This window comes from Poeciliopsis prolifica, unplaced genomic scaffold, assembly GCF_027474105.1.
Source record: "Poeciliopsis prolifica strain line A6 unplaced genomic scaffold, Auburn_PproV2 SCAFFOLD017, whole genome shotgun sequence".
Lineage (NCBI taxonomy): Eukaryota > Metazoa > Chordata > Actinopteri > Cyprinodontiformes > Poeciliidae > Poeciliopsis > Poeciliopsis prolifica.
In genome coordinates, this window is record NW_026562392.1 from 7,092,958 (window position 1) to 7,119,818 (window position 26,861).

At 40.2% G+C, this 26,861-nt stretch overlaps 1 protein-coding gene across 1 annotated transcript in view; it reads left to right on the top strand.

Moving 5' to 3' along the window:
- The first annotated feature begins 208 nt into the window (after positions 1 to 208).
- LOC129367646 (eukaryotic translation initiation factor 3 subunit H) overlaps positions 209 to 26,861 on the top strand; it is a 66,189-nt gene continuing 39,536 nt past the window's right edge. Inside the window, exons 1-2 of the mRNA XM_055042232.1 lie at positions 209 to 348; positions 9,213 to 9,369. Of these exons, the coding sequence (XP_054898207.1) occupies positions 247 to 348; positions 9,213 to 9,369 (259 nt within the window). The 5' untranslated portion in view covers positions 209 to 246. The remainder of the gene's footprint in view (positions 349 to 9,212; positions 9,370 to 26,861) is intronic.

Here is a 26,861-nt window from a genome sequence, read left to right on the forward strand (position 1 = left end):
TCTTAACCTATTTGTAGTGCATTTTTAAACATCACTGCTTATAACTATCTGGGTCTCTTCTGTTGTTGAACTTCAACATACCAAAAGTGAAATCTATTTTTAAAAGAGATTTGTTACTTCTATTCTTAAATGAGTACAAGTCTTTTTAACAGAACTTACTTTTCTCGTTTGTTTCCACACGGACCGAGGAAGGGAAACGTGCGTCGCCTAAATCTCTCCCCCTTTTCTTTCGCGTGGACCCGATTAATGGCTTCCCGTAAGGAGTCCAGTTCAACACCCACCACACCGATGGCTTCTACAGGCGGTACCCTGGACTCTCCGGTCAAACAGATCCAAATTGAGGGACTGGTAAGGACCCGAGTTGCTCCATTTGGACCTTATGCAGACTGTTGGTGTTGTACAGCAACTAAACCGGTGTTAGCTGGATGCTAAGGTGTTAGCATCATCATGGCGGAGAGATGATGAACAGTTAGTTGTACTTATTAAACTCAACTGTTATCATTTAACACGACCTGTCATTTTTTAAATTTAGCACATTACATAAAGATATCCATCTTGAATGAGCTCATAAACGTATAATAAAAACACGTTAGCTTCTTTTAGCTTCAGTACTTTACACGGGCGAACAGGGACCTCCCTGTTTACAATTGCGCCACACGATAATCATGTGAACAGAGCTATTCTCTCAGACTTTCATGTCGGGCAACAAATGTGTTCCAATGCAGTTCACGTGGTTCCGATGCAGTGATGAAAAGCGTGAGCGGGTCATCATTTAGTGCAGCTCAAAGAGGCGAAGACAGAATAAAACTGAATATAGACGCGTTGGTTTGCAGAATTTAAATCCGGCGTCCTAGAGAAGCGAAGTCCATCTCAAAAATAGCTACCTTAAGCAATCAGAGATGTCTCAATTCTCAAAAATGGTCTGAGAAATGACATTGTTAATGGCCAGAGTAAAGAAAAACATCTGTTACAGAATGGTGGCATAATTAAACTCACTAAACAACAACCACATAGATGTGAGCTCCATGTGTAAAACACAAGAATTGCATTATCTTAAGTTTCTGTTTGATTTAGGACACACAAAAACGTTCTAGCTCATTTCTAAAAACGTGAATTTGTGGTTCTGTTACATGGATGTTGCTCAGATGGTAGAACAGATCACCATGAATTGGTGGTGAAGCAGGCAAAACATTGTAAGTCAGTGCACTGTATGGTGTCTTTGCCTCTGTTTTGTGTTTTCCATGACATTTGAAGCATATATTTAAAAAAAAGAAGAAAAAGGAAAAGAAATTTGAGCACTGTTGTTTTTAAAATCTGCTGATTAATAGGAATTGTATTGTTTGTAGACTTCAAAAATACCTTTTTTAAAAATTTTTTTTACATATTTTCAAACTACACATGCATCAATCATCCTTCCAGCACAGGCCAATTTCTGATTTTCCTTAAGAAAATCAGAAAATGTGATTTTCTGATCATAGTTGTTTAATAACATTTTTTAAAAAAAAGTTGTTATTAAAAAAAAACTTCTGCAGGTTGTTTGATCGAGTTAGAAATTTTTAATCCAACAGAAAACATTAAAATGACATAAATATCCCAACATTTCTGCATCAATTCAAATATTCCAAGCTTTTATCTGACTTTTTTCTTTCTTTTAATTCAACTTGAAAATGTGTTTCAAATGATGTGTTGATACTTTTATTGACTGAAAAAAATGGTGGGGAATCTTAGTTTTGATGTATTTATTGAATAGGTTAAGCATTTTTTATCTGACTTACTGATAAAGGGGAAAATTTTCCATATTCCGATATCTGATCGATTTGCGTTTTCGTCTCTCCCCAGTGATCATCTGAATTCTGAACCGGTGTGCGTTCGTCTTTACATTGTGTAGTACCTCTGTGCAAACAGTAGAGGACAAACTTGTCTCATTGGGATTCACTTGGATTCTCCCTCATTTTGGACCCTAAACAGCATTTGGACATTATTCTTTATAGGATGCATGCATGCAGCGACATGATTTGTGCAGAGGACTTTCTGCCTTCTGCTTGGCTGTCTCTTTAAAGTTGTCCTCATATCACTGGCTGTGCTTTTGCATCTAAATTTTTCAGTTAAATATAAAATGCTGGAACTATTTTAGATTTCCCCAATCCCTCTTTTTGCCTCTTTGTCAGCCAGCTATTTTAATCAAGTCCCTTTTAAAAACAGGGCAGTTGTAGAGAGGGGTTTAAAAAAAAATTTCTTTTCAGGCAACCATATGGGCGTTGTCTCACCTGAAAGCACTGACTTGCAGCAGTTGCCGCTGCGTTGCATCATGACCAACCTGTCTGAGGTTTAGCTGCTGGGCTTGCATGTAGACGACAGCACCGGCGTCGCTGCGTTGAGGAAACAGTTTGTGTTTTTTGCTTTTGAAGAGGTTTCAGCGCTCCGTGTCGCTGCCGAATTGGATCTCAACAAAGCAACGGGTTTCCATTGAGCACCCATGGAGATCAAGCAAGTTTTGTGTTTGAAAGGACAAAAAAGAAACTCTAGAGAGGAGCCGCTTTTCATTCATGCTGACGCGCATCGTACGTCAGGCGTCTCTCTGTATTATGTGCCGTGAATTAGGAATAAAGTCAGGGCACATTGCGGGATGTATTTTTAGCAGCATGAATGTGAAAAGCTCTTGGGAGTAATAAAAAAAAAAAGGGTGGGTAGTGGGGTATTCTCTCAGAAGGAGTTTAATCTTATCGTTCCTTGTGACTCTGCCAGTCTTTTTTTAGTTTCAAAGCCTATATAAGAATGAAAAAGACACAGTGGCAGAAAACTCCACTCTTCCCCTGAGGCTTTTACACATGCCTCAGGCCCATAAGCCCCGGTCTTGTCAGGAATATGTCACACAATAATGTGACATAGATCACATGCCACAGAGATAGCAGATCTTTTACTTCCCGTCGTAAAAGCATTTTTTCACAATCCGGCTCACGCTTCTGAAATCCTGAATCGATATTTGTGGCTGCTTCCTCTTACTTAGTGGCTGGTTTAAAGAAGAAAAAAATCTATTCTGATCTAAGCTGTTTAAAAATAAGCTTAAGAGAGAGATCTAGCACTTGCTGTGCACCAGTGCTAAAAACACTGCAGCAAAATAGCATGTTATAGAAAAGGTAGCTTATTTCAGTAATTCAGTTCAAAAAAATGAAACTTATATTCAGATTCATCACACAGTCTGCAGTCATCTAAAATATTTGCACAGACTGTATTAAAAATCATTTTTCCCCTCATCATCTGACACTAGATCAAATCTTTCCTCTTTTAGGTCACTTAGAATTGTTAAATCACAAATCCCAGCTTAAGGAGTGAGATACGTTTTGATAAATATATATATTTTTAATTCAGACTTTTACATACATTTCTTTAGTATTTAAAGTCGATACGTTTCCTTCCACAAACTTCTAATAGCTTGTTGAAATTTTGGCCCATTCCTCCTGACAGAACTGCTGTAACCAGGTCAGGTTTAGAACTCAATAAACGGTCAGAGTTCCTTTTACATGAATTATTACTTCACTACAATGTGGCGTGGAGTGCTCAAGCACAGCTGAGCTTCCTTCTGCTGTTGGGTATGGTGTCCCCCATCTCACTCCTAACTATAACTTGTTGATTTTCTATAGTTGTTTTGGTCAGGTGAGTTCAGTGACCGTCACAGTCACTGAACTCCAGTGACTTTTTTTTTCCTTCCAGTAAACTTTCCATCAATTTTCGTGGATATTCTCTGAACAAAGAGGTTCATTAGAAATGACCTTTTGTGACCTGCCCTTATCGTGGAGCATGTCACTGATTGTCAAATCAGCAGTTTTTATGCATATTATAACATATCTGTAATAAAATTCATTGTCTCTGTGAATATTTGAACTCTATGGAAAATATGGAAGTGTTTAAATCAAAACATACACTTATATGATGCCATCTCTCGCTGATTGAATTGAATGTTGAAACGCATTACAGTCCCTGATTATTCCAACTTATTGATATGCGTCCGCGATGCGCGGCAAGCGCAGAAAGCAGGCGGCTCTTATCTGAGCGACGCGTGGCATGTTTGGAATTGCATTCTTCACAAACACAAAGCTTATTTCTAATTTGATTTGCATGCCTCTGCGAGCCACTTCAAACCAGGTGTCATCTCATTTCCTTCAAGAGTCTCCGCCCGAATTGAAACGAAGTAGCGGGAAACAATCAGCAGAGCGAGCAGGTGCACACTCTACTTCCACATGAATTAAAACGCCCCGTTTCCATGGACAAACATGTTTGTGTGGAGATCTCTCCAAGTCGGCAGGAGAAAAGATTCTGCGGCCGTCTTTGTCCACGGGCAAACCCAACAGATGACTCGTGTCTCGTTAAAGCGATCTCTCCGTTTCCACAGTACCCTATGTCCAGCTACCATAAAGAGTAGCTGGACATTGAGCGGTGCACAAAAAATGACAAAACTCATCAAAGGGATCATTTCTTTTTCTCTGCTTTTTTCTCCTAATTTGTGCCCCGTTGTGTCGGAATATGCACTCTTTTTTTTTTTTCTTTTTTTTTTTTTGTGAGCCTGAGAAGATTTATGATCAGAATTAAAGATAGCCAAAGGGAGATCTGCATTGCGATTGATTTTGCACAATTCAATTTTAAGCTTGTTGATTTATAATACGCCGTCCACACATCAAGTTAGGGAGCTGGGGCTCCCGTGAGGTGAGCTTGCCAGGTTAGCCGCCGGTGAGCTAGATCAATAAATTTGTGTCTGTAAGAGAGAGGGTAGCATGAAAAGATGACGCTGAAGAAAGTTTGTGTGTTTTTTTTTTTTTTTCTTTTTTATTTGTGGGTGTGTGTGCATGCAGGTTTGCACAAACTCAAAGCTTTCTGGGATTAGCTTACAATACCTGATGGCATTTACTCAGCACCAGGAAGCTGAATCCACTGAAGCCCCCCCACCTCCTCTCCTTCCTTCCGCTTCCTTGTACTACGGATGTCTCTCCAGTCACACACACACACGCACACACACCTCCCACTGGTTTTTGAAGCGTTTCTGTGGACTCAGGAATTTCTCCCAACTTGAACGCTGCTCCCTTTGTTTGACCTTATTGCAGATGTTTTCGCTCGATTATTGTCCACCCTCCCAATCTGTTCCCAGACGGACGCCTTTTAAGTGCGCGATGGAGAGATTGCCAACAGCTAAGATAACTGAAAGCATATCTGCTCTCACTGATGGGATGAGAAGCTGGAAAAGCTATTAGACGGCTGAGAAATGGAGCCAAGGCCTGAACAGGTGCGTGAGGGAGAAGGTGATCCTCGCCTCCTCGGTTGTTGCCACATCTGTCTGACACAGAGCCGCGTCTCTCTTCCTGCCCATCCTCCTTGTTCTGTTTTCACTCTTGGTTCTCCCCACTTCAACCTATTGATCAGATCTTCCTCCTCTCTCTTTCTCTCACTCTCGCGCTCCAAAAAAGAAAAGTGAGTTCGGGGAGCCTGGCTGGCAGGGAATGAGATTTGTTTTTCTCTCTGCTCCACCTCATATCGTCGCGTTCCTCACTGCCCCTAGCTCTTAACTTGTTGCATGACAAGACCGGCGCTCTGCGAAAATAAATCATCTCCCTGGACGGGCCCACGTCATGCGTGTGTGTGTGTGTGAGCGGCGCGGGGGCCGATGTGACCAGGAAGGGCTCCATCATAGTAGTGTTGGTTGTTCTGTTGTGATCATGGGTGCAGAACTGCCACCCCTGCTCCTGTGCAGTTGTGTATGTGTGTGTTATTAATGCCTCTGGCTGTGACCTGCCCACACTCTTATCAGTATGATTTATGCTCTCCCTGTCTACACTGTGCTTTTCAGCTTCTTTTTTTTCTCTTCTCGAACCATTTTCTGTTCATGTAGACGGGTTGCATGACTTTTTTTTCTCTGATGCCTCTATGTTCTTTAATTGGTTGATGTAGTTTTTGTGGGCTTGTTTGTATGGGAAAAAGAAAAAGGACACCATTATTGCCATTAGTGACACTGATTTAGAGGCTAAACAAACCTTCTAAATCCTACAGAGAGTACTTTTGTCAAGCTTTAATAATTACCTCCCTATAATGACAAATTAACTTTATACATATTTATGAAGTATGAGGGGCTTTAGTATCACAATATATGCTCAAAAAGCTCTACATATACATTTAATGTCCCCTTGCCCTCCTAAAGATGTAGATGTAGACTATTTCCTCCTCAAGTGGTGCTGAATACCAGCTGGCCTTTTATGCTTGTTCATGTTGGATGCACAGGAATTGAGTTTGCAGGTGGTGCTTCCTACTCCACCACCCAACCCATCTGTGATTGCTGGAGTAATGTGTCCCAGAATCTCCCCTTCAAATACCACGGGTAGAATTAGACAGTCTTCTGCAAGCTATTGAGGACTTTCCATACTTAGAGATGTGGCAAATACAATATCAGTGCATATATGATATGCAAAATATGTATATTGCTAGTGGTGGGCACATCTAACTTTAGCAGTGCTAACCCTAAAGACCTAATCCAAAACAATAGTTCTGCTAGCACTAAAGTGTTACAGCAGCACAGTATTCAGCTGAAAAACTGTAACCCTTAAGCACCGGTTTAATTTTGACATAACTTATATTATAGGAAATGCCTTTAGATATTTTATTTTTGTGCTTTATTTTTTCCTGTATATGTTTTATTTTTTATTTTTATTAATTTTTTTTAATAAAGTTATGTGGGGAGAGGAAACTGAACTGCACTAAACAGTCTTTACCCACTTCAAAATAAGAGCACAAATATAAACATCTTGACAGTCGATACCCAAAGCTTCAAAACAAGAAGTTGAACTTTATTCAACTGAAAGTTTACCAAACAGCCAAGTAAAGTAGTGCTTTGGAAAGTTTTTTTCCTGGAAAACTAACTTTACGGGAAGCAAAATGCGCTGAACATTTTAAACGTTAGCAGAAACGCTGAGCATGCTAAGCTCTGTTAACAGGTTTGTGGATTAGTGGAAGTGTGTCTTCTGTGTGTGTGTCTGTTACTACATACTTCATGACATGTAATCTAGCAAAACATTGTTTTTAAGCAGGATGAGTTAATCCATTAAGAAAAAGGAACAACTAACGAAGCAGATGTCAATAGAACCTTGATGTTAAGGATTTGCTCTCCATGCTCCATGATTTACTCTCCATTAGATTGTAAAGAGGTGAAAATGCCTACTGGGTAAACTTGAAAAAAGTATACCCAACTTTTGTCAAGAAAACCTTGTGGGAAATATTAGATGTGAAACTAGAAGTCTTTTTTGGGGTGAGAGGGTATTAATGGACGTGTGGGGCAGCAAGAACTGATTGTGTTTTGGTGTCACAGCAGGTCAACCATCTGTTGTATTTTGGAATCTGCTTACATTTCTTCTACATTCAAACTTCATAAATTCTGTTTGTATTTTAAGTCTTAAGTAGTTGCTTGGTCATTTCATTGGATCCTAAATTCAAATGAATTCTTTTATTTGCAAATAAATGCAGATTTTTTTTTGCCCTTTTCCTAATTCAAAGCCCAAATAACAAACACTTATATTTTAGAAAATTATATATATATTTTTTTGCTTTCAGTGCCCAGAGAGAAAATGCATGAAAACTTGTGAGATTGATCACTCAGTTAAATACTATAGATTTGGTGATGCATTGTATGCATGGGGCCTAATCTATTGTTACAGAAACCCAAATTGCACAATCTGACTTTAGCTGGATAAGTTTTGCGTCTTACGATTTTGATGGATTTGTTTCGGTTTGGGTTCTCAGAAGTATAGGAAGTGTTTTAGTTCTGAATAACAGAAAACAGAGCAGGTATTTCAGGGTTCTCTGCTCCTTTGCCAGCTCTGTGTCTGTCGTTTTCCTCGCTCCAGAACACTTTTAATGACTGATTTGGCTCCTCACTCTGTCAACAGGTTCAGCAGAGACTTGCTAACGACCTATTTGTTTCAATCAGGTGTGTTAAAGCGGACTCTCAAGATGGAGGCCAACAAAGATCAGGAAGTTCTTTCGCAAGTTTTGGTCAGATGTTGCTTTTCTCTCAGTTCTTTGTGTGATATAGCCACAAACTTGGGTGGGATTTTAAATGATGGATCATCATAAAAAGTGTAAAGGAAAATGATTGTTTGTTTTTACTTTTTGTTTTTAATCTAAAAGATGTTTCGCTGTAAAAACAATTTCTACGAAACAATACTGATATAGGAGTATCAGGGTAAAATAGGTCGGGGAGGGGGAATGTAAAATTTGAATAAAAAAAAAAACTGAACTTTGAATTCTTTTGCAAGGTGCTGTACAAATCTAAACATGTTGATTCAAAACTGGAATTTTGAAACTCTCATGTCGAACATGGAAATGCTGAAAAAACCTTAGTCTTGTCGTTAGTCTGATGTGGTTAAGTGCTTTCTAATGTAGACTTCAGAGGAAATAATCAGGTTGTTGGCTTTTCTGGGAAGCCATAGGGAGAAGCCACATTTGTGGACTTTTTCGCCGTCATGTCGCGTTTGCTGCACATTCCCGACATGTTTGTCACATTTAGACAGAGTAAAATGCTTTCTTTGTTCTAAAAGGCTTGTGTACAAGAATTCCCACGTTGCTTATTAACATTTTATAGTCGTCTGACTGGAGTGGTGGTACATAATTCTTTGTTGTTTCAGTATTTCAATTTTCCAACGTGCTGGATGAAAATACTCCTTTTAGAAAGGAACTCCGAACACGATCTTTAATGAGAAATGGATTACTTTTACTGAGCAATACATTATTCAATTAAGTAATTTGTTTAATATCTACTTTTCACAGAACAGCTAACTATATTCAAAGGTCACGAAACTGTTGTCGGTATTGTCCTTTTGTCTGGCAATTAAAAGGGCTTAATTTGTTTGTGCTGCAGCAATTCTGCAGAAGATCAGGAAGAAATGGAAACGTTTTAGCTTCTGAAAAAGGACAGTAATGCTCTTAAATTACACTAATCAGGACAAATCTACCTGACAAGCAGAGACAAATTTAAACCTGATGACATAAATCAGTGCATAATAAAGTAGAAATGGATGGAAATGAAACTCCAGGTCAGAAATTCAAATGACATTTCTTGCTAGAAAATAAAAAAGGTCTCTATAACTCGCCTTTTCACTTATTTCCACTTGCTCCAGTTAAATAGTCTGAATGATGTTTGCCTCTTTCGTTTTTCTTCTTTCCCTCTGCTTTCACAGGTGGTGCTGAAGATTATTAAGCACTACCAGGAAGAGGGCCAGGGCAGCGAGGTGGTTCAGGGCGTCCTGCTGGGCCTGGTGGTCGACGACCGGCTGGAGATCACTAACTGCTTCCCCTTCCCACAGCACACCGAGGACGACGCCGACTTTGATGAAGGTAACCGAAAGCGATGAGCTCAGAGGCTGAAAGCGAGCGCCAGCTCCGTGGGAAAGTTCAGCTGAGCTGCCGTGGCTGCGCGATCCGCTGGCGAGACAACAAATTTATGAGATCATCATATTTGAACGCTCCAGTAACATTTCACCACTTCCTTGTTACTGATAACAGCGCTGTTGTCATTTAAATTCCACTGTGCTGCGGTTATAAACCGCAAATTGGGATGATTAGGTTTTTAATTAGCTCCGAAGTTCTCGGGTTGATGTACCAGATGGCGGCGGGAGCATTAATTTGAGACGTTTCTGTGGAAAATATGGTTTTATTTTTGGACTTGGAGTAGTTTACTTTATCTGATCACGGTGAGCGACAGCCGGGTTAAACTGTTTATCGGCTTTGAATCTTATTGTTGGCTCACAAAATGGAGAGAGTTGCTCAACATGAGTTTTCACTCCACAGTGATGCTCAACTGAGGATTAGCTCTTCTGTTCTTTAGCGTGAAGCTAGTTAAATGTGGGACCACGAGGGGTAGAGGTAAAAATGTATCACTGTGATGAATATTTTTTGATTTTGTCTTGTAAAAGTATTCACATCTGTTGAACTTTGTCCAATTTGACCAAATCAGAAGCCGTATGTTGAATTTCTGCTCAGATTTAAAGTGATAGACTAACACAAGGTGTGTAATTGTGAAGTGGAAGGGAAATCTGCTTGATTTCACCTCTACAATTTAGCCCTTCTTCCCCTTAGCCTCCATGCCCTCTGACGTCTGCCGGAGCCTTACTCCTCTCAGCTCCCAGTTAGACTCAACACATCCACTGCAAGCTGGTCTGAGGGAGGGAGGCGAGCAACTGTAGGGAAACTGTAGGGAAAGGCGGACAGGGAGGAGAGTCTAACAGGCCTCGGTTACTAATGAGCAGCTGCCAAAAACCGAGGAAGGATACACATTCACCGCTGGTAGCTAAAGGTCATTAGTGTAAGGAACGCCGGCCCACTGTGTGTTTCTGCATTGCTGGAAGCCAAAGCTTGTTGGGGTACTGACTTTTGAAGGGCCGGGTTTCCCATCTGCCACTCTTAAGTTAAAGAGGGCTTCGGTGGCGACGGCCTCGCTGAGGTTCCTGGCAGTTTCACAGAGCCGGGACAGAAATCCTCCCAACAGGGACCCTGACCCATCTGCAAACGGTGACAGGCTGCAGGTGATCTGACGGTGCGGCACCAAATTCACAATGTTCCTCTTGTTCCTGCCAACTTTTGCTCTCCTAACTGAGAGCATGCCATTGGATATTGATAACATCACAGGTCCCTTGTTCTCCAGAAGATGATTTCTCTCCGCTCTGTGATGCTGGGATTCTAAATCAAAGCCAGAGACAGTGTCCAAAGTAAAAACAGTTGATCAGCTGCTTCACTGTGAATTGATTTTATGTCTGTACATAAGGTCATTTTGTTCCTGTACTTCAGTTTGAATTATCTGCCCACGCAAACAGCTGACCAGCTGGGCCAGTCGGCTGCCTGCGCCGCGTGTTCTGCAGCGGCTAATTGTTGGCGTTTCATCTGCGCTGCCGTTAGAGAGGGTCGCCTCGAAACCTCTGCACACCTGCAGCACAAGCCAGAGCTGAAGTGTTATGCTTCAGGTCAAAACTGCCATTGTATAATAATACTGATGAAAAAAATGTATGATTTTCTAAAACAAGAGCTGAGTTAACAATAAGGTTACATTGATCATTCTCTGAAATGTTTATAATGTTGAGTAATATTTGAGTACAAATATTTTACTTGTACTAAATTTTTGGCCGACCTTGGAATGTCCTTTTCAACCTTCCAAGAGGCTGACTCGTTTGGATGTGTTTGCTCAGTTTTTATTTGCTAAGAGTTGTTCATGATCAGTTTGTTAAGCCAAAGTTGTTTTGCAAACTGAGGAATCTTAGTACATTATGCTGCAAAAAGAGTCACAAAAACGGTGGGCTGTTGGCAGTCAGTCGCTGATTGCTTCATAAATAAATGAATAACAATGATATCTGCTCTCAGTCTGGTTACTTGGATTTAAAGATCTGCTGAAATTTCCTGTTCTGTTGCCCCTCCGAACCCGGTTTTGTAAATGAATTGTAGAAAAATAAAAATCACACCAACAGTGAATGCTGCTTTTCCTGTCCCAAACTTGTATCTAGAACATAACAGTATTTAAAAACAAAACACAAAATCTGTTATTGCCAACACTTATTTATTGGACTCCATTGTTGGTAAATTATCCTAGCATTTCCACATTCAGCAAAAAACACCCACCTAGCACCTCCACTTCCAATCATTAAATAGTTATGAATGGAGCTGACTCTGAAATCAGAAGTAACATCTACTACTTTAGCAAAGCAGAGCCAACACATATTGCTAGCAGGGATCCAGCTCTGTTGAAATTTACTAGGAAGACTTTATGTCAGGTTCTATAAAACAAGCTTCCCATGTGTCCAAATCCATTTTGTCCCATTGCAGGTTAAAGTTCTTCCAGTTTTTCTTCCCTATTATTCCTGAAGCTCCATCTTGTTCCTCTGGAGAGCCGTGGAGTTGTTTTCTCAGTTACAACTACTGTAACAGTCCCAAACCACTTTTGCTGCGCTCAATGTTTACTGAAGCTACTCTGCAAATATCAGTCTCGTATTTTCTCCTTTCCTGCACTAAAATGCCTCCAAAGATGGAGATCTGTAACGATCTAATGCCTGCAAAGCGAGTTCAATCAATGTAATGATGCAAAGGAAACAAAAGCATCAGGAAAATTTGGTTGATTAGTCATCACTCAATATTGCTGTATTCAGCAATTGCAATTTTTTTCATGATTGTTTACATGCATTCCTGATATCTTTCAGCCCTATTTTTTTTAATCATTTATTTTAAGCATCTTGAAGATCATAATGCTGATGGCAAAAATGACTGTTGCCAGATACATGTGTTGCAATAAATCCACTATATTAGTTTTGGCTGCCTTCTTGCATGAAACCCACAAATTCTGGGTTAATTGGCTTAGCAAAAGGTCTAAATGTTTTGGCCTCTTGTTGACACATTGCCTCTGTGGCTCATCATTCCTCAGTGTGAAATCGGCATGTTGCTGTCAAAGAAGTGCCATGAGCCAAATTTACCTGAACCTCTCAGGCTGCTGAAAAAGGAACATTTTCAAAGTTTTTGCCACACAGAATGGCAGAAAAGGCCAAGGAAGCATGTTTGTTCCTGTTCAGGATTCTCTGGCGAGCGTCTGAGCATTTCTATTTGCTGTTCCAGATTCAAGAGTTTGATGTATCGCGTACAGTGTGAGCTGTCAGGTCGTACAGTCTGCGAACAAGAGCTGTGAGCTGTGAATGATTGAACTTTGAGATGCAGGTGTGCAGTTTGAGCTGGAGCTGAATGCAACTACTGAACATATCCAGAAAGAATAACATGAAAAACTACATTTCAAATTTTCACTTTCATGCCTAACACTATATTGAAATACTATTGTCATAGTAATATGACCAACTGTTATGTGGTAATTGGTAGATCTGCTTGGATGTGATATTTGGTTGTGGTTTTTCTAATATTATGCAGCCATATTTCACTTCACCCTGTTGGGTTCTTGTCAAGTTTATTAGTAAAGCACATTTAAGCAACAAGATAGTTCAAAGTGCTTTAGACCATAAAAACATTACACAGTAGCTTGCCTTGATTTAAAAGTACCCAGTGTTGTGACATGATTTTTGCTCTTCATATTTTGTTGAATTAAGTCTCTAATCGCACTAGTACCAGCCTTAGCAGATGGAAATAGAAAAAAGCATTAAGGTTTGAAATGTTGCAAGCAATGAAAAATTCAACTTCTATATCTTTAGTTGTATGCGCGCCACCACACTCTGGGGTCCTCCACATGAGGTTTAATGTGGCTGTATAAGAAACGCGTCCCAAAACACTTTGGGATGTGTTTCTTACACAGCTTTTGGCCTTTTTTGTAGTATCTGAGACATTGGAAGGACGGATCTGATGTGCAGGAGATCCTCTCTGATAGAAGATCTTCTAATCCCTCCTGAGGGAAACATCAGTGATCCTCTCCGCTAGTCGTGTGAAGTTTATCAAGCAGAGCCTCCTTATGGTTCATCATCCTCACCTTCTTCTGCCAGCCTGGGTGTTTCTAGGAGAAGCTTTAAACTGCTGCATTGCGAGCCTCCCACTGGAATCGCAGGAGGTGAATGATATCTTTCTATTGCTGCAGCTCCGTCTGTATTAACTCTGATGCCTACCGAGTTAATCATCAACCTGTGGACGCAGAACGTCTCGGCTGAGCAGAGGACCCTCTCCTGGCTGGCAGCATCATGTTCCCTGGATACCGTTTGCCTCCGAGGTCTGCTGGGACCAGGGTGTGTGTGTGTGTGTAAATCTGAATCATCTCACTCTGACTCACCGTCGCCCCTGCTACGTGTCTCCAAAAGGAACAATGGTTTGGGTTGACAACCTTTACGACGGACGTATTTAAAAAATTTTGATTAATCAATTTCTGTGTTTGCATGCAAGCTCGTTTCTGTGCGCATCTGCGTGTGCGCGCATGTGCTATGCCGCCGACTCATCAACAGGTGCCAGTGTGGAGCCGCGCTCACGGGGCAGCCGGCAGCCGCAAGTGTGACCAAAATGAGCGAAGAGCTAGAAGGAGAACTAGTAATCGCGCGCACACAGCAGAATGAGCCTCACATGAAAGAAAACAATGAGGAAAAAAAGAATAATAAAGAACCTTGGCTTGGACACCAGTCGTCCTATCTGCCGTGCCCTTGCCCACCCCGTCCCTCCATCATCGACTAAACGTACGGACAGGGAGATGTGTGCAACTCCAGCCGGTGACTCCCGAGGCATTTTGAGCAACAGAGGCACACGAGGAGCATGCTAATAAAATACGTGCTCCGTGTCTTTTTGTTGCAGCATCAGTGACGAAGCATTACAAAGAAGCTGCATGCTGGAACAGAGAGATTATTAAGGATGTTGGCATGAATGAAGCTGTGGAAAGTAGTCATTTTAATGTCCCCACCACCCCTGAGAAACAAAAACCTGGTTTCTGTGGGGTTTTTTTATTCTGCAGCTGCAACAAAAATGTTAACTTAAATCAATTGCAAATGGGATTAAAAAAATAAATAAAAAGCCAGAAATTTGTTCCAAAACATTCAGCTTCTTATGTGAAGCTGGGTAGCTTAAGCTTACCGTTTATTCATATCGCTCTTGTCAGCTCAGTCGCTTTTCCAGCATTCCTGTTTTTTTTCTTCTTCTTCTTTTTTTTTTTATTTTAGAAGTGTTGCGGACATTTGTCTTGTCATCATTTCATGTCTGGCCATGGGCTTTATGTTTTCATGTGTTTAATGGCAGTTGCTCGCACCTTTGGGTTTTTACAATTGGATTTCACACTCGAGAGAAGTGAAGTGGATAAAAGTGAAATACTGAAGAGGAGGACATTGGCTAGCTAGCCAGGGAATCTGATATGAAGTGTATGCCAGAAACACTGGATGGACTTAAAGCTAAATATTGTAAAAGGTGATTCGTTTCTCATACCAAATCTGATTCTGAGTTTCTTTGGACTTGCTGGGCATTCTTGGATTTAATACAGTGTGCCGTATTTTTCCTCTCCTTCACATGAGTGAAAGTCCCTTCATAAAATTACCCAGAAATTAGCCCTCATTTCTCCTCCTCATGGCTTTGACTGTTTAAAGGAACAAACTTCATCAATGGCAGGTCTAATGAGGTGTGACTCAGTACACATAATTATCATACGTTATTCCATGAGTGAGTTATTGACAGGCCAGAATAAAATTAGGTTACTGTAAGGCTTACTTTGTCTCAGTAATCTGCTAAAGATTGATTTTTACATAAAGCAGATTTACTCAGTAAGGCTGCTGCGCAACCATCTGTTGTTAAAATAACTCTAACAAGGTAAAATATGTTTCTCCTTAGCTCTCTGTCTGCTTTCGGAAGCAAACTCATTATTTACTTTTATTTATTTATTTTCCCATCGAGATCAGCACTTGCCTCCCACACTGTGCGTGACTTCATCTTGAGGCATTTCTCGATTTGATTCCATTAGGATCAAGAAGCTCATGATCAGACTATAAATTGATCATTAAATATAATATAGCGACCCTCCTACACACACACAGACAGTCTTGTAATTCTTCTGCTGCATTCTCTTGGATTCATTTATTTTTTTCACCGTTGCGACTCTTATTCACTCCTGTTGTTTGGAGCCTGCTACTTGCTCGCTCCCTCTGGTCAGATTGTCAGCATCAGATTTGTAGACAGGTGTCTCCGTGTGTATCACACCTTTTATATTTTGGTAAAGCTGATGATGTTCTCAAATAAAGCATGCAGGTCAGAAGAGCAAATACTAAAAAAGCAGAATTAACCAATGAAGTCTTGGCGTATTGGGTAAAGCTAAAAAGGACAGCTAACATAACTTTGTAGATAAACAAGTAAAGTACACATTTTAAATAACTATTTACTTCCTTACAGCCTGTGCCTTAAGAGTAGTTAACACCTTTATTATTATCAGTAAGCTCTTCCACATGGTGCTGTTTTGTAGGAATTGCAGGCATGGTGCGGATTTTAGTTCTTTTCGGGGGGAAATTTATCAAGGCTAGTGAAAAAAATGTTTGAACCAGGTGATATTGTTCAAACCAATTCTACTGTCTCTGCAAAGGGATATGGAACGTAAAAAAATACATATCTCTTATATTTCTGGCATTTAACAAATAGAAAAAAGTGCTGTTTTATACTGAGCTGAAATAATAAAATGCAGTTAATATCAGATGGTAAGAAGAAAAAAATTTCTTACTACCTCATAACTATAAATATCTGATTCCCACCATCTGCGTGGCGGACGCATATTTAAACCGTTTTTAGGCAAGCTGTGTAAATAGCTCAAACGTGGCGTCCCAGATAAAAACGTGTTAAAGCCTCGCAGGACTAATATTATGGATGTATCAAACTGACAAGGTGCTGTCATTTTCTTCAGTCTGTAAGGGGGTCGCTTTATCAAACCAATTCCTCCTCCTCCCATTCATCTGCAGGAGTAGGCATCCTGCAGACAAGGTGAAATGAGACCTCTCTCCTTTTTTTCCCCGCACCTTTCATCTATAACTGCTCTAACTCCACTCCTTTTTTTTTTTTCCGCTTTCCAGACTCGCCACATGTAAGTGGTGCCTCTGCTCTCCAATTCTGTTTCCCTTTTCCTTCTCTGAAATCACAGGCTCACCTTCTACCCTGTGTGTTACCAAATCCTCCATCCACCCCCCCACCCCCATAAGGGGTAATTATTTATCTACTGTTGGAGAGAAAAATGGAAGCGCCCCGCGAATGTCCTGTTGGGATAATCATATCCCAGAAATGGATCAATTTGTTTTCTGGAAGTCATTTGTTTCAGTGTTTTTTTTTTTTTGGGAAGCCCGCTATAGTCCCACCGCCAAGGACACAGTTATTTGGAGTGTTTGTTTGTCTGATTAGAAGAATCCCCCTCTAATGACAAATATGGTACAAGCGTCAAACTTTGCTAACAGACTGGCTCTTGGTGCCTATATCATTGCATGTTGTATATTTTACATCTGTGTGCTAACCGTTTCATGCTTTCCCTCTCCAAAGTTAGCTGCCAGCCCCCTTCCTTCTGCTTGTCCTTCTGTCTCAAGCCAGGCTACAAGCTATCTGTCCAACGCAGGTGCTGCTTGGTGCCAAATTCTCTGTCCAGCTTCAAGTCATGCTTCTCATTGGTCAAGAAGATGGGAGCAGTTGTCAGGCTGGCGAAACAAACAGGTTTCGTCCAGACTTGTTTTGCAGAGAGCGCTGCGTCCGTAATTAGACATGTGTTTTTGTAGAAAAGGCGGTTCAGACAACACCCAGTGGTCTTCTTTTCTCCACAGAGCTTTTAGGTTGGATGTTTGACTGTCAGGTAGCTACTCTAGTTCTAGCAGGATGGATAATTAAAAAAAAAAGAAGAAGAAGAAATAAAGCTGCCCTCTTCATGTGTAAACAACCTGCAGTCATTAATGAGATAGATTTTGATGATTGGCACCCTCGTCTCAGTTTGGTGTTTGTTGTTTATGTCACTCCTGCTGCCTCAGTTTAAATTCTCAGCAAACCAATTAACCACATAGATTCAGCTCGGATTTTTTTATGATGCGTTTTTTTTGTTTAGTTTTTTTTTCTTGATCCTGCAAGAGATACCTGCTGGCACTAATTTAAAACTAATGGAAGGGTTCTATTACGTATTTCTTCTGATTTCAGAAACAAATATCCAGCAAGAATCACAGTATATATTATTGTCAGTACTTTTATTTACTTGTTAGTCCTTAATCACTTTCACATGGCACATTACAACCACAAAGCTGGGTTCGTTTTAAAAAATGATAGCGGTTTTCCATACACCATGTACGAGACAAACATGTAAAATTTCTGTTTTCAAAACTCACTTCAATTTTATTCACAGCTATTCGTCTTAGTCTAAAACGTAAAATCCCAATAAGAAATGCACGGTTTCTGATCATCCTAAATATGAAAAAAAAACCGGTGACATCGGATTTCTCAGTTGCTAGCTGAAATAAAAACTAAACAATAATAACAACAACAATAATAATAATAATAATAATAATAAAGAACAAAAAAAGTGAGATCTGTTCCAGGGATTTCTAGAAAGGTAGAAAAGCCTCAGTACATTGCCGTATAAAGATTTGAAAATGACAAAGTAGCTGCTGATCTGCAGCCGCAGTAGGCTCAATATTATTGGTTCTGTAATTTGTGTTGGCAAAGCAGAAGTAATTGAAGTCTATTTTTGAGGAGAACAGTGGTGGCTGTTCTCCTAAAGACAGTTGTGAATAGTTTCTCTTCCTCCTGGCCTTTGTCATGGTCCATATTATGTTTTTCTGTTTTGTGTAAGGCTGCACAACATAATGAATAGCAGCTGTCATTGTGAAATCTACATGTGATGCCATAATTTTGAATAGAACATTGAAATCCCAGGCATTCAGACTCTGGACAGGACACATACATTTAGCTCTCCTGTTTGACACACATTATAGTTGTTGAAATGGTCGAACTGCACGACTTTTATGTAGGAAAATTCAATTTTGACTTTGTTTAAATTATGGTTGTCATAATTACTATTTTTCTGTTGTTTCAGTCATTACAATCTCAGAATCAGTGACACTTATATGCTAGAAAATTCATTTGCCTGAAAGTGCAGTAAAATAACATTTTACATTTCATCAGTATATCGTTTACTTTGAGGTTTTGACTCTGTTCCATCTTCGGGAGTCACTCTTCAAGACAGTGACAGATATTTTATCCAGGTGGTAACTCTGCAGAGCAGCCTTATGTTTTTACAGATGGTTCTGACTAAACACATGCTGCAGTGTTCAGAAATCCCCCGTTCACCTTGTTTCTGCTGGCCGGGTTTTTATGTGGAGTTTACCAAAGTGCTAGGCTAACGGTAATGTAAATTTTTTTTACTTGTTTACAATTTGACTTAGAATTTTTTTTTTTTTACAGTAGGTGTAAACTTAATCATCTGTCAGCAAACCCTGCTTTAAAATGTATTCACGTACTCTATAAACCTGGATTTGAACATCTTACAATTTAAAGGCTAGTGTTTCAGCTTCTTCCACCTGCATTAACATCAATGATTTAATATATAGAGCAGGTCATATGACATGCAAGAGTTTGCAGCGGCAAAAAAAATCTGTTTTAATGCGAACATTATCATAAAAGATGAAAACATAGATATTTTTAGGGAAAAGGCAAATGTGTTAGAGATCATCAAAATAGTATGCACAGCTAAAGATGTAGAAATCAATCAAGCAGACACAATTTTCTTTCACAATTTTTGGTTTATAAGCACATGAATCGACAGGATGATTCACTTTCTTGGATTTATTAAAAATCATAAACAACATAAATCCTTTAAGTCTTGACCATTTCATGGAATTCCACAACTTTCCATTTTTGTTTCTAAGTCAAGAGAAACAAAAGTATCCACCTGAGATTGCAGTTTTGCGCAAACGGGTCCCTTTGCCGTACTTTGGTAGCCGCATGCTTTACATAATTCAGAGTACCTGATACTTTTCACTTTAAACTCCTTCCTGATCAGTATCACGAGGCACGATTAGAAACTCTGCAGTAGATGGGCATGATCTAAGTAAAATGTTCTTTTTAACCCGACAGTGAATCAATAATTGATTATGGTATTAAAGTCTCAGAAGGCCAATCCAAAATAAAAATAAAAAAGTTAACTGGATAGCTTTTGAATTCCTTAAAATAAATACAACTTCATAAACCACAGCCATAAAGCAGCACAGATGAGAAGACAATCAGAACTAATTTTGGCCAATTATATCAATGTTTTCCTCTCCTGAGGTCTGCAAGGTTAGCCCTTGGTTTTTCGCAGCTGTCATTGGTGGCAGCCGCGTTCATGGCGGGTTAATTAAAGTCAGGGGGATTAAAACCTCCCCTGCCATGATCCCTCCACTTCACCCCCACCATCTCAAACACTTCTCAGTATGCAGCGAATCATGTCCGTATGTGTTGTCTGAAAAGTTGGAGGACTATCATTCTGATAAGGTCTGTCTTTGGGGGTGAGCCCTTCAATAGATCATTCTACCTGCTCCAAATGGGGAATTGATTTCCTCCGTTTCTTCCCGCCCTCCCTCGCAGTGGCTAATTAGAAATCACTCAAAGCCCACCTTTAAGGGAAATGCACATGAATTAAAGTTGCACTATCACGCTTTAGGGGGATTTTGTTGTTGTTTTTCTTGGTGGGAACCTGGGTCTATTCCAAATCTACCAAAAATAAAAAAGTTCCTGTCAGCAAATGCCTTCTGCATTCGGTTTTTAAGTGTGCTTCTCTTTAACTATTATGTAAATCTGGCCGAGCCATACCTCCGCCCGCTCCTCAACGTTCACCTGGTGTTATAAATCAGGAGTGCGAGTCCCCCGAGCGCAGTCGTCATCAGCACCGGTTCCACTGTTTTATTCATTTGCTCCCTCATCTCATCACAATGCTGCCCCACATTAAATTTGGTATGTGGAGTGGGGTGTATGGAGAGGGGGTTTAGATGCATTATCTAGGTGGGCTGTGGGAAGTTAGAGGGGGTTACAGGAAAGGAAGAGAGGAGAATGTAACAACGATGTGAAAAATAGGGGAGAGAGAGACTTTAGGATGGGAAGAGCAATGGATGAGGGGATGGTAAAGAGAGAGAAAGTTATGAGGGTGAGTGAGACTAAGCGAATGATGGAGAGTCCAGATTGGAGAGGATGACCAGCTAAGATTGATCAGTGGATGTAAAAACTAGTAAATCATTAGAAAAAAAGATGGTTGAGGAATAATTGTGACTTAAGTTAGAGGAATAAATAAATTTCCACCTCTAAAAGGACACAATGGGGAACTAGTGGAGCAGGAGGTAACCTTTTTCATCCTCTTATGTTTCTGTCTGCCAACATTTTTTAAATTATTGAACAGTTTTAATGCTAATCCAACCCCTGGGTGTTGCACAGCATCATCTGGCCCGAACATTTGGAAGGCTTTGACCTGAGATGTCTGCATATTTGAAGTGCGTCCTTTTCATCGCCGCTCAGTCGAGCTGTGCTATTCACAGGTGGGCCATTGTTTACTCATGCGAGTCTTGACAGTTGTAGCTGCACACAGGTGTAGACACATGGGATTTTGTCAGGACAAATTATGTGGGTGTTGCTGCAATTAATTGTTCTGCACAGATAGTCCTGAATGGGGGAGCCTATAGTACAAACACCTGTAAATATATGTTCTGTGGTGCTAAATATGTTTGAATGCACATATTTAGCACGTTATATTAAAGAATGGCCATTCTTTAATGTAAAGGACTTTACCTCTTCCAGTAAAGATGCACCACTGTGTTCTTGAACAAGCCCTAAATGGGGATTATTTCACAGTGGTTACACCCAAAAACCAAAATATATTCACAACTTTGAGGACATTTATGTCATTCACAGATGTGGAAGAAAGGTTATTTTTCTGTCTTAATCTTTTCTTTGTTGATATAGCAGGATCATGGTTTGACCTTTATCTCGCTGAAAGGCCCTTTGAGGATCCATTTTCACTTTAGTGGCTTTGAACAAGGTTTGTGTTTTAAAATCCTCTTTATTTTGAAGACATAACCCATATAATGAGCTTGGCAGATGTGCAGTTTCACCAGATGTTTGCCAATTGCTGCTGGCTAGTCTGATGGAGCTGAATGGTGGATTTGCAGGGGAGGGGTCTGAACCAGTGTTTTGCACAGCTGAATGGATGCCACTGGAGATTCAAAGGTTTCTCAAACATGTATGACCGTATCAAAGCACCACCAATGCTCTAGGTATATTTTTATTGAGGGAATAACATTGTAACATGATGCATAGCTCAAAACAGTCCATTTTAGATAATACTGCCCGTATAAAAAAATAAAATTTGCTGATTTACTATATTTTCATAATGTTCAAAGATGAGTTTAAGTAGTGCATCTTTTCTGTCTTAATGTGAACTATCCTTTGTTAAAGTTGAGTGCAGTAGATCAGCTGTAGATTAAATTCACCAAAGTTGGGAGAAGAAGCCTGTTTGTTCCTCCGACTGAGGAAACGCCAATCTGGCTCCCTTCACCAGGAGCCAGGCTATTTTAAGGATTTGCTGCAGAACTGGAGTCCTTTCTGTGGATCCTGTCGAACCAGGGAGAAGAAGCCTTTCAGTGGCTCCCTCTGTGCGTAGGAAACTGTCAGTAGAAGAGCAAGAAAACAGTGGGAGGAGAGAGCATGGGTATACTCAATCCATCCCTCTGGCCATAGATTGAAAGTCTCTCAGTCTGCTGTCAGTCAGATCAGCCCTAAAGTATTTGTTTTGTTTCGTAGTCTCTTGCTTGTCTTTTTTTTGGCGGCCAAAACCTTGTAACAAACTCCCATTTTATGACATGAAAACATCACAGTTTGTATTCAGTCAATCTTGAAGCTGTGAAAACTACAGAGAACATTATCAGCTGTGCTACACTTGTCTAAGAAGCTACTCTTGTAAACTAAGACTGGCTTGTGCTCTCTGTTCCTGTCTCGAAGGAGGAAAGAGTTGTAGCAGGAAGTATTTGACTTAATTTGCTTCACTTGGCTTGCCTTGCTTGACATCGCCTGCTCTGAGATCTGAGACTGCTACACATTGTGCCGTGTACATTGGAGCACAATGTCAACTCTCGCGACTAAACATATCGTAAGACGGAATATTGACAGGGACATCAAGTAAAATTTGTGTGCCTTTTTGTCCCTTAAAAAAAGATGAACCGCAATACGCAGAAAACGTGACAGCATTTTCCCTTCCTCATCGTCTCCAGTTATAAAAACAAAACCAAGTGACAAGCGGGGCTGTCAACAGTGCATATGGTTAACTTGTCAGTGTTGCATACACAAAGAAGCCGCCTTACCAAGCTCCCATTCTCTCTTCGATGCATCCCTGAGAGTTTGTGTGTCTGCTTGTGGTGGTGTGTATATTTGTACGTGCGTGCACAAGAAAGAAAGGCAGCCCTCCACAATGCTTGCTTAACTAAGATTAATTGCACCTAATCCACTGTTCCAGGTGGAACATGGACCCCGGTGTGGTACGCTGGCGCAAACACACAAACAGACACGCACAACCCATTACAGCCGCTCCGCGGAAAATTAGCCCCACGACTCGGCCGACACACTGGACCAGACCGCGACTCGATAGCACCATTTACTTCCCGACAAGTTGCCACATTTATCACTGCTGTCCTGCTCTAGACGGACAAAGGAATGTGCAGACAAAAATGCCGTGGCAGGAGGACAAGCTATCTGCCCAGCTCACATCAGCACCAGCTGGCTCTGACAAAACGCAGAGCGAAAGCGTCTGTCCTCCTTTTTCTCCAGAGGGAAAGACTGTGAGACATTGGGATCCATGCTATCTGGAGGAACACACTGTGAAATTTTGCATTTAGCAGTCGATGATGAAGCCATTAAAAGATACAGTCATAAGACCTACATGCTTTGATACGTAATTTATTTTAATGGTTTTCATTCGCACTTTTTGTACCCATTACAGCTTTATATTCTGTATTCCCCTGGTCTTATTATCAAGTTTGCTTACGCTTTAGATTTAATTACTCTGGTGGCCTTTTGGGTACAATTTTAACCCAGTCAAATGTACTATACTCAGTGACCAAAAATACGACTAGCTACTTGGACGGAAGTTTGGATTTGGGTAAAACGTTGTAGACATCAGGCAACAAACTCCAGCGTACCCACTGGGGTCCATGTTCCACCTGGAATAGTGGATTAGGTGCAATTAATCTTAGTTAAGGCTATAGAGCCTTCCCATCATGTGTGATAATTGATTATTAATATGTCTCCTGCTCTCTTCATCACAGGCATATCTTGATGATTGTAGAAAATACAGTAAATGCATGTAGAAAATATGGGTCATCGATATTGAAAACAACAAAATATTAGCTTTGCTCAGTAATGCCATCAACAAGGTCCTAAGACCAGCTTTTTTATCCTCCAGTCTGCCCATCAGAGAGTGATGATCTGCATGTGTGAAGGACATCCAAACTTGGTTGTGAACAATTAACACAGCGCCCCTTTTTCCCCCCCTTTTTTGTTGATTTAACCAGTTATTACTTATGCTTGGTGTCTATTTTGTTTCTTGTTGCACCGGCATATTCAATTGTCGATGCAGACTCCCATCTGAAGCAGTATGTGGACTGGAGTATGGCTAGTGTTTCTCTTTTGGTCTCATAGCTGTAAAAGCTGCCGCTACACCTAGAAGCCACCGTTACTTTCTGTCTTCTAAACCCGAGCTGCTCTGTCAACCCCTCATCACCCACTATTCAGAGCTTTCTGTATCTCTAAGGAGACCTTTTACTCAGACAGGTAAGAACGTAATATAAAGGCAGTGCTTCTGTTCCGAGGTGCTTTAAAGAAGTCCGATCACTTTCCTGGTGTTTGTGACCATTTGACACAAAGAATGGATCTAAAACCCCAGAATACAGGAGCACAGAACAACTTTAGAGGCTGTGAAAAGTTCTTTTGGAAAAAAAAGACCTTTTGTACTTGAATTTATGTGGGTGTAAGGAAGCTATTCTGGTCATCTGAAAGTAAATATTTTTTTTTCTCGATAGAGAAATGGAAAGAAGAGATTCAGAACACATCAATAGAACATTTTACATCTAGTTTATATAGGTAGCAATTGAGCTTGAAGTGTTTCTTCAGCTCACAGCCTTAGCATATTGTTTTGTGCCACTGGAACAGAGGGAACACGACCAAGCAAATGTGGCTTAAGATGGAAATTGGCAACCCGTGGAATTATTGTGTCTTTAGTGGCAGATCGCGGATGAAATAATATCTCCAAGATGTTAGCGTGTTTGTCTTTCAATGGAGAATGTGTGTTCTGTCCTCATTCCTATTTACTGAGGCCACTTCCTCTTCGCTTTGGAAGCCAGTTACCATTCAGGTCACAAACGCAGGCTTTTCTTTGTGAATGAATTATGTTGACCCTGAAGTGCACAGATTATCAATGAGCACTCCGAGGTGCAGGACTCTGCAGATTAGCGGGTATCTGTAACGGATTTAGAAGAATGCATTTCAACTCAAAAAGCCGCAAGTTTAAATAAAGAAGAGCAAACAGCACTGAAACAAGGTAGTTTCAAATATTTATGTTTGTTCTCTGTTGTAAGCAGCAGTAGTCAGCATAGTGTTTTAATTTATCTAAACATGAACGAAAAAAAGTCACAAATGTATTTATAGGATGCTTGGTGCTTCCCAAGGAGGCTTTTTAGAGGGAAAAAAAAACAAAGCAAAACAAGCGGAAGTAAGCACATAGATGGTAAAAGCCACTCTGTTTTCACCTTACAAAACAGATGGGAGTCTGATGACTTTAGGAAATAGTGCAGAGTGAAAGTGTGGCTTCAGCTGTGCTGAATGAATGGGTCAAGAGTTTAGACTCATTAAATTAGAGGTGATGTGCCGAGTCCTGAGAGTAAGATAGAAGGAGAAATAAGAGCTGCCGTGAGACTACACCGTTCTTCACTTAGCAGAACACTGGTAGAATGAAATGTCTTTAAATTGTAATGCTCTTAAACATTGGTTTTGATATTTTTTTTTGTTTTGTTTTTGGCTTTAAATTATTAATAAAGATCTACCATGTGCATGATCTGCTCTAAGCCTCTGAGCTTCTCAAGCTCACAATTCCAGCCTGGGAAACGGAATCAGTCTTTTTAGTTTCCTGAAACAGCTTGTTCTTTTGCTGTCGGAGGGTTTAACATGCAAGACAGTGTTCTGATATTAACCCGATTGAGATTTTAAGACGCTCCCACATAAAGAGTTTTCTGTTCATTTGGACAAAGGGAGTTCATATGTGGCGTAGTCGGGATAAATCAAGCATAAGGGGAAAACTAGACTCTTTAAGTCATTACAGAGTGGAAACACTTTAATTTTTTTTACATTATTCATAACCCTGACTGATTGAGAATAGTATCAACAACATACAAAAAACTAATTTTAAGTCTGGTTAATGAAGAAATCTTTATTGGCATTGGTGTCCAAACTTTATGGCAGATTTGACGATGTCTGCAAATTAATATTACCAGCTGACTGATATTTTTTTTATAATAAACCTACAAATATTATTACGTTTATATGCAACATGCAATAATTTAATAAAACCAAAACAGTAGTTGGACTTTTCTAGAAAAATAATTCATTTTACGTTCAAAACAAAAAGAAAGAAATAATTTTATTGACCTCAAAAATTTCTTCAGTGCAGTAGCAAGATTTAGAAATGAATCATTCTCACATTTCTAAGATTTTTATAATCTTCATGAGTTTCTGAACAAAGGTTTTGCAAATCACTAAGTGCTTTTTCTGTTTGGTTTTTTTTTGTGGGGTTTGTTGCGTGAACGGGTGAAGAATATGTACAGGTCCATGCAGAGATGGTCCACATGCCTGTACTAGTCATAAAATTGCCCATGTTTGTGAAGATGAATATAATTTATAAGCTGAGCATCAGTTCATCCCTGGTTGTCTGAAATCCCCATGTTTAAGTTAGACGACAGTGACTGAGATCTTAAAGTACATTGCCAGTGTTGCGACTGCTGTGATGACAGAAGGGGAAAGAGAGAAGGGTGAACAGAGTAAATAAGGGATTAAAATAAACAAAATTCTAATTATTTTTAATTCAAGTCTGGTTGGCCCATCTGTCCCCCTTCTCAGCTGTTGATTTTCTGTTTTCTGCGCCATTCACTACATTCAGAAATAAAAGCAGGAAACAGAGGGCGAAGAAAATATAGCTCTCCAAGTTTCAGACTTTTCTATTGCTCATCTGCTCCACTCGACCTCGGTGGATATCAACTCTGACCCGTGTTTGTGCGTGTATTAAACTGCCCAATGCTTTCCAGGCAAAGGCCCTCGTCAGCCCTGTCAAGGTGATTAAAATGTGTTGTGACACAGTTATGTGTATCCTCGCATTCAGA